General features: G+C 25.9%; 1 protein-coding gene across 1 annotated transcript in view; it reads left to right on the top strand.

The window, feature by feature from the left end:
* The window catches only part of LOC111634170 (TBC1 domain family member 15-like), a 79,269-nt gene extending 73,879 nt beyond the window's left edge, over nucleotides 1-5,390 (top strand). Inside the window, exon 15 of the mRNA XM_023378875.1 lies at nucleotides 4,620-5,390. Within this exon, the coding sequence (XP_023234643.1) occupies nucleotides 4,620-4,973 (354 nt within the window). The 3' untranslated portion in view covers nucleotides 4,974-5,390. The remainder of the gene's footprint in view (nucleotides 1-4,619) is intronic.
* The last annotated feature ends 4,085 nt before the right edge of the window (nucleotides 5,391-9,475 follow it).

Here is a 9,475-nt window from a genome sequence, read left to right as displayed (position 1 = left end):
TAATTAATATAATTAATTAAATTTAATTAGAAATTGTAATTGTCAAAAAATTATAACTTATATAAAATAAGAGAAATATAATCTAATTTCTCTTATGTATAAAAATTATAAAACATTGTCTACAGTCCTTGTAAGTTTTTATATTAGTTATATTCTGGATTAAATAATGTTTTATTCACATATGACATTAATATATGATCTTTCTCTGTTGATGAATGTTTCATCTAATGTAAAATTTATAAAAGTAATGCATTCTTTTGCTTATATGTAAATTTTTAATCTATTTTATATAGAAACGAACAATTATTTATTATGACATCGTCACAATGCTAGGCTGCAATTTTTAATCATTTTTAATTTATTTCATTTAAAAAGTGGATGCTCTATCTCAAATTAGTATTGCAGTGTTCTACCCCCATACATTATATTTTTCCATTAGCAATGGAGTCATCTATTAACTTATTTCAGAAGAAAAGTTTTGAATTGAAACAACATGACTTCTGGTTTGCATTGGAAGTTAATATATAGTTAATCAGGGCCTCCTAATCCTAAGGTTTCCATATTTGGTATTCTCTTTCATTTATCTAACTCCATTCTCGAGATTAAAGAAAGCCAGATGGATGACAGTAGGAATTTATAGGTCTACAATTTTTTCAAATTGTAGCCCAATGAGGATATTTACATAATTCAAATTGGTCAAAAATAATAATATATCAGATTCAAAACACAAACATATGATCAAAACTTTACAATTATATTTTATGTAGTTATTTTCTTTAACAAATTACTGTATTTACAATTTTTTAATACAGTTGAATGTTTTTTTAATTTGAATAACAAGGAAAATCAAGGAAAGTTTAAATTATCAAAAATCAGATTTGTTTTTGAAGAATCAGTTTTATATTTGCTTGTAGTATTTGATATTATTCTATATTGTTTGATGATATCACACTTTCACTTTACTTTTATCCCACTCCTGTAACTTCTTCAACTTTGTAAACTTGTAGTTTACTAAAAGTATTCCAAAAAAGATAGTAACCATGTATTATTAATTTTTTTTTTTTTGAATTTTGTATTTGAAATACTAACTTCAAATTATTCAATTTTATACTAAAAAAAAATAAAACAAAGCTAAAATAGCAATACTTGTGGAATATAATCACTTACAGGGCCCTTAGTCTCGAGTTTTTCATGTTACAACTCACAACATGTTGAAGGTGTCTTATGGTACCATCTCACACTCTGTTGTGAAATTGGTAGTCTTGAGTTATGACTCTCATGCTTTCCCATCTCACCAGTGAGTTGATACTCAAGTTGAGTTGAGCATGTGAGATCGCTACACGAAAATGAAAATGGCTGACAGTTACGCTATTCTGATCGCAATCGAAGTGTTAGAAGGAACCGAAAGAGTTGTTCAAGAAGGCAACGAATTTTTTGACCACGAGTAAATACCATTTCTTTTCATGTCAAGTTAACACTAATGAAAAGAATTTTAATTTATAATTGATAAAATTATACAGCAAATTTTTTCCAAAAATAAAAAGAAGTATCTAATTCATTGAAAAAAAGAATTAAAATGATAGTAAATTATATATGTAAATTATTAAGAACATAGACACTATATTAAGATTATTTATTAATCAGAAGTGTTAAGTTCTAATTAATAAATAATCTTAATAAACAAAACAATTTAATAAATAGATCAAGGAAAAAAACTATATGAAAAAAGGATTAAATTAAAATACTTTTTCCATTACATAATGGATTTTTTGGCTCCAATACACAATTAATTTTTCAACTAATTCTCTCCACAAATCGAATTGTCTTTTTCTTGTAAATTTGTTGTCGAATTTTCCACTGTTCATTTTCTTATTATTTTCTATATATGTTACTAATGCTTTTTTTTTGTTCTTTGTTTCTTTTTTTAAAGTAAAACATTGGAGGTTACATTTTGCTATAAGACAAAACTTTTAAATATAACACGTGTAAACTAATTCACATGGATTTGTTTACAACTTGTTACAGTAAAGTTGATTGGTTGAATCATTATAGTCGCAAACCCAGATGCGTTGTAAATAATCCCATCATGCTTAATGACAGACGTAAACAAGTGAATATGATCTACTTTCGCTCAACTTTTGAGTTCGTTCGATTGGTCTAATTCGAGACTACCAATTATGTGAGTCATAGTAACACAAGAGGGTTCAATGACGTCAATTCCAATACAACACGAAAAACTCTAGACTAAGGGCCCTGGTATCCCTTAATGCAGGATGTGATTAACGTGCAAAATTAATTGTAGCAATTCCCTTTTTATACACAGCAGAAATTTTACTTAATGCAGCTTTAAAGCTGTCTTTACTTAACATAGATATGTTTTTCTTGGCGTATAAGGTGTTAGTGAATTTGCTATTTTTATTAACCGAAAATTTGTTCTAGTGAGTGGTGATTGTTCGGTCAAGTACTGAGATACCACTGTACTTGATTAATGTGATTTTGTTATACATCAAAATATAAGTATGCCTTGATTAACATGGTTAATTAAGGCATACCTATATATTGCCTTGAAAAGGTCAAATAAAGCAAAGTTATGTTCTTTAAATCTGATATTCACCTGAAGTCAAGAATCACTTAGAAGACAGTTTTAATTATAGATCTTATTCTTGAAGATCTGTGAATTAAAATTGTCTTCTGAGTGATTCTTGACCTCAGACGAACACCGAATTTGAAGACATAACAAATTTGTTTTATTCATCCAAAATTTTTTTTTGTGGCTATAAAAAAAATTACTTGTGTTTTTATATGTAATATATGGTTTAAATATGAATTTTAAGGGAAACAATGGCAGATATGAATTATCTAATAATTCAAAGAAACTAACTTTGAATTAACCATATTCAACTGTATTTATCATATAAAATGCATTACTTAGAGAAATTATTAGAAATAATCCAATAATGACTATTACAATGGCTACAATAATGATCCAAGAAATGCAAAACTCCAGAAAGTCATCTAATGAAATTTGTTTTAAATGTAAATGATGAGAAAGTGTAAACATTTTTATAGCTATTTTTTTGTCTTGTCTGAAGTCAAATGAAAGTTCTCTGGACAACTTTCATTTATATTTAATTTACAATATGCATTTTGACTTCAATATAAAAAATTTTCTCAAAGAAAAAAAAATTTATATTTATATTTTAAAAATTCAGAAAGTAAAAGCATTATAAATGAAAATAAGATCATCTTTCGATAATTTATATTTTGATTTTATTGTTTATTGAGTAATGCCACATGTAAGGAAATTAATAAAAACATATAATTTGTAATGAAAGTCTATCATTAATCAGAGGATGAACTATAAATTTAATTTTTTGAAATTTAAATTTCTTTATTAGCATTTAACACATCATTTATACTTATAAGTGAAATAAATATAATTGATTTTATATATCTAAATATATAAATTGTGTGTGTCCTCTAGTACTAATTGTTGAAAATTAAATAATACAAGACAATATATATTTATCAAATTGTTTAAACTCTTCTGTAAAAAATGTTTTTAAATTTGTTTGAAAGATTTTTTCTTAAGAATTTTAACATTTGCTTATTAATATCAATTGAATATTTCAATTTATATTAGTAAGCAAATGTTTAACCTTCACAAACTCTCAAGATTTTAAAATTATGTCAAGGAATTTCTCAATGATAAACTTTTTGACAATATGAAATTGAAAAAAATCTATTTGATAAAAATTATTGCTATGCAATTGAAATTCTCATTAAGAAAATCATTACTGATTTGTGTGTAAATATGACATGTTTATCTAAAATGTTTCTTCTGTTTATATATTATATACCTATAGTTTTATTTTTGAGTAGAGTATATAATAATCATTACAAGGCTGTGTATATTAGGGTTTGGGGGTTTAATCCTTTCCATTTGATGATTAAACAGAGAAATATTACTCTGTTAGCAAAACATTATTTTGCATATAACTTGTTTATTTTGTACTTGCTCTGTACCTTTTTAAACTACTGTATTGTGTTACTCTATATTTATTTTGTAAGAATTACTTAACTATGTTATGAACATGTTTGTCAAGAATGTTTCCTCTATTTTTATATTTATACCTACAGTTTTATTTTTGAGTAGAGTATAGTATAATATAATCATTACAAGTTTATAAAAAAATAATAAAAGGTAACGTTTAAAAAAAAACTTTTTTTTAAAACTCCACTTTTTGAAAAATCTTGTATATGTAAATGAATCATTATGATTATAAGCAAATTTATTGGCAATTTATTTATTTAATTATCAAAATTATTATTTGCAATTTATAGAAAAGTAGTAATTTTTGGAAATAGTAATCTAATGCAAAATATTATAATTTATAAATGCTTTTTTTATATTATCTAATTGTTTATAATAAATTTAATTTTTAAATCAGTGCATTACTTAATTGAAAAATTAAACATGTATATTGTTATAAAGTAAAAATTAAAATTGTGTTATCATTAATTAAAGTAGATTTCAGTCAATTTATTAATAAATAATTTTATTCATTTAAACATCTTAATGTATAGATTTTTTTTCTAATAGTTTTATATTTTCATAGCACATCAATGATATGGCTTACAACATTGATTTGGAGGAAACATTATGTTGTGCTGAAGGAATATATTTACAGTTAAGTCAATGCAAACAGTTGACACAGAGTGTACAAGACATTCTGGGAATTCATGTGTCTTTGCCCCCTGAGTCTGAAAACACTGTAATTGTGCCTGGAATCAAGGCTACACCTCCCTCCTCTCTTGCTGCTGGTGATGGACCTGTACAGCCTTTGATACATAGTGCAGGACAAGGAAAAGCAAACACCAGTCCTCCTAGTGGAAGTAGCAGCATTGAAGTCCTGTCAGATGATGTTGACTTAGAATCAAAGTTTCAGTTAGCAGTTGACTTGAACACATGATTATGAAATTAACAATAATGGTTTTAAAATAATGAGACAACTTGGAGAAAACTGTATTGCAAATCTTGCTTATTTTATATTTAATTTAAAAAACTTGAATATTTTTAGTTATATCTAAGACAGATTGGCTGGTAATGCCTGTCAAAATGCCTAGATTTGTAAATTTTGTAGAATGTAATTCAACAATTTTTAAAACTTAAATAAGGAAACAAAATGCAATATATTTGATGAAAATGCTATCTCTTTGCAAGTTGTTTTGGTTGCCTCTTGAGTATGAAGCAAATGCTCAGAGAAATCAAAATGACAGTTGTGCAAATTTATACATTTTTATCACCAATTGTATAAACTCCATAATTAATTAAGTGAGCATTTGTACATATACACATATAATATTAATAATATTAAATTTGAGAGTTTGATGAATATTTTGATTCTTCTTTTGTTTGTTCATTAATATAATTATTACACATTTAGAAAAACCTTAAAAATTTTATTGTATAAAATAGTTATTATTTAGTATGACTACATTCTAAAAATTTGTTATAAAAAATGTATAATGTATAATATATAATATATATATATATATATACACACATATATTTATTTTTTTAGTTCAAAGCATATATTTTTTTTATCAATATTTTTCAAATAAATAGTAAAAAGAATGATTTGTACATTTCAATATTTTTTAACTAGCTCTTATTTATTTTAGTTACCATATTACACAAGAATTATAAGTAGAAAATGGCATAATAGTTTCATTATTTTATGATTTATACTTTTGTAAACAAAAGTAAGTGGCAATTAATTCATGCTTTGTATGTTTATTTTAATTAATGAAAAGTGTATTTGTAATATCAAATTTCTTAAATAGTTGTTTTATATTAATTTGATTTTTAAAAATTTTCCCAATGAAATTTTTAAATAATAATTTAACAAGTTAATAAAAATACTTCATTTAATACAGAAAATAAAAAATTATATTATTTAATTTGAAAGTTTAATTAAAAATAGAAAGAAATCATATAAATTTTTATTTATTTTGTTATTGAAATAACAAAATGAACAAATTTCCTATACATATTTAAGATATTTTATTTAATAATACAGACAATGACAATTTTATTAAAATAATTGAAAAACAAAAATTAATGACTGTTTATTTCAATATCATGTATTTTTATGCTGTTGGAACATAAACTGTGGATAATCATTTTAATAGAATATAAATGAATTTTGGAAAAATGTAGCATTAACAACATTATAATTTATGCAGTTTTTATATTATTATTATTATTACATACATACTAGAGTTTAGATAAAGTTTTCATGTTTATGCTAAAGCATACTTACATATTTTTGGCATACAGGATGCATCATTTTGTAACACACACTAATAATCTTACTTTAAAATATTTTGGGTAAAACAGTTTTATGTATATCAAAAATGATTGTAGAGTAATAATATAGGAAAGTATAATTTATGCATATAAATATAAAATATATTTTAAAGAATAAAGAAATCATAAATTTATCATAATAGTAATTATAAAGCAGACAACAATTATATTAATGTTTAACTTCCCAGGTGAATACAAATACACTTATTGGCAAAAAAGATTACTCTCCAGATAAAATTGTCCAATTACTGCAAAACTCTGCATACAGCTATATCTCAGGTAGGTATCAAATGATTACAGTTGTGGTTTGATTATATGCCATATAATGCTACCAGAGTGCCTTAAATTGCTATCCTGTAAAAGAGCTTGCAGGGATGCACTGTTTTTATAATTTTCATGTACAGTATCTGTTGTTTGATGATATTCCTGTATGATTCAATCTAGATATTAGGCATAGCTGATGGGTTTGAGCATCATCAAGCTGAGGGAAGCAGTATGGCCATTTTGCAAAATTTTTCTTTGGATCAGAAAAGCCCAGAGCCTTTCTGACCCGAATGAAATGATGATGATGGGGTAGTGGATTTTCAATAGTGCTTTGACAAGCAATCTATCATTTTTTAGTAACAAATTACAGTTCTATTTGGAAATGGAGGACCACTGATGAATGCTCAGTCCTCTTTACTGTTGAACAGCCTACCAGCAGTTGAAATTGGTCATTCCTAGGTGCAAGGGACATTGACAACTCAGAAATATTGCATGTATTACTTTTCCTAGCAGATTCTGTACAGCCAAACCTAAGCTGTGAGTGACTAATGCTTAGCCACTCACAGCTTAGGTTTACTAGGAATGTCTCCATCACATTGCCACTGTTCTTTGCTCTTCTGTCTTCAGATTTTGTTGCCTTTTGAGCACTGGTGGGTCCAGATAGGACACTAGGCCATCTGGAGAGAGAGAGATCTGGAGCATCAATTACAACATCTACAACATCTACAGAGTACTAAAGGTTCTTTTAAATTATATGGTTTTTCCATACAAATTGACCCTTTGCACTAATAAAGTTTTATTTGAATCCAATGCCTCTTCTTTGGTGCAGTTTTTTGTCAATGAATACATTTTTTTTGTAAGTAATGATTGAAATCTAAATACTATGTTACTTTTAATGTTACATTAAAATCCAAATATGCTCTAGTTTTCATTGTTTTATCAGTGTTGCATAATTATAAAAAGTATTTAGTTTTCTAAAGTTTTTGGCAATTTATGTAAATGATAAATAATAGTACTGACTGCAAATTTCTGCTAATTCTGAATAATAATGAATCCTAAATAACTGTATTAGTTAATATATAAAAAAATTTATTTTCAAGAAATACCTTTTAAGTTTATTGATATCTTTATAAAGTTATAAGTTAGTTTGAAAAAAATTTTGTTTTATTTAGTAAGGAAGAAACATCAATTATCTCTCTCTTTTTCTATTTAATCCAGCAAGTGGAATATGAACTTCAAGAGTTTCTATTGCTATTATGTATGTACTGTAGTACATTAAACATTACATAAGTGACTTTTTTTTTAGCTGAAGATCTACATATAACCTTTATGGATTATATATGTATATAATATTTATTCTGATGTTGATATCACTACATTTAGTCAGTCAAATATGAATATATTATGAATGTCCAGTGAAGGATCTTATACTTTGTAAACACTGAATAGCACTTATGTGCACTCTGTGTAAGATTTATTTCTTATTTAATTTTAAGCAGTTTTGTTATTGATTAGAAAAATTACAGAATTTCAGGAAAACATCTAAGATAAAAATATATTTTAAATGCAGCAAATTTTGAATGATTTTTGTAACTTTCCAGTTTTCTTTAATTTTGTAACTGAGAACACTACCGAACATGATTTTAATCTTAGGGAAATAAAGATGTTTCTTATCGTTTTTGATGCCTATATTTTGAAAATCAATAAGAAAATGTCACATTACATCAGTTTTCAAATATTGAATCACTTATTATATCAGGTATCTGTGCATTTATCAATGTAAAGTAGAAGATGTAACACCAATATTAAGAATTAATATCACAAGAAGCAGCTTACTTTCAATGATATAAATGTAAAGTTGATATCCTGCATTCCTATATTGAACATATTATTTAAAATACTTTAAATTGGAACTTAGCTTCACTGCTAGGTTTTGGAACAATTTGTTGAAATTCCTCTGACAAATGCTTAAATAAATCTTCATTTATACTTGTCAAATTAAGTTTATCTCCAGAATTAGAAAGAATCTATATCATCCAGACAGAATACAGTAATTTTTGCTATTTGAAATGCCAGGTATAGTAGGTATAGTTAGCCAAAGTAAGAATCTGCCTTCATTGACTTGTTAATGGCCAGAAAGGCAAGTGATACATCTTTAAACTTGTTTTTTTTTTTTTAATTTATCCTATTTTCAAATAGATATAAATAAATATTAATATGAGTAAAAGTCATATTTGAAGCAAGGTTTTTGATATATGCAGAATCAAAATGGTCTGGACTCCATGTAATTTTAGATGCAGGTCATATGAATTTAGAACAATAAATCAGTCCACTGTCTAGACATCAGATTATTACTTAACAAAGGCAAATCTACACCAGTATATTATTAAACCAACCAATTTAATATTATTTATATTAAACCAACTACCTTTTACACATTTTGATCTCATTTGATCTACTTTGTTAGCATACAGAGCACTGATTTAAATATGCCCACACTCATTGCATATCTATCGAAGACAGGATTGCAGAACTAGCTTGAATTAAAAAATAGCAACATTGTTGGGATACAACAAGTTATTTCTCAATCTCATCGATTCTCATCATGTAGGTAAATGAAGTGCCTTCAATAAAAGCTTCACTAAATTTATATTTGTTATGACTGACCTCTTTGAAGTTAGTTACTATTGAATTGACTAGAGCAAAGAAGTCAAGAATATTTTATAAAAGAAAAACAACTATTTACAGAATCTTGAGAAACAATAAAGACAAAGTCCTAGAAATGTACAGAACCAGTGTCTACAGTATCTCCACTAAGTTGGACAATAAAGGACTGCA

This window comes from Centruroides sculpturatus, unplaced genomic scaffold, assembly GCF_000671375.1.
Source record: "Centruroides sculpturatus isolate CEXI.00-Female unplaced genomic scaffold, Cexi_2.0 scaffold741, whole genome shotgun sequence".
Taxonomy (NCBI): Eukaryota; Metazoa; Arthropoda; class Arachnida; order Scorpiones; family Buthidae; genus Centruroides; species Centruroides sculpturatus.
This window is presented reverse-complemented; position numbering and strand designations above follow the sequence as displayed.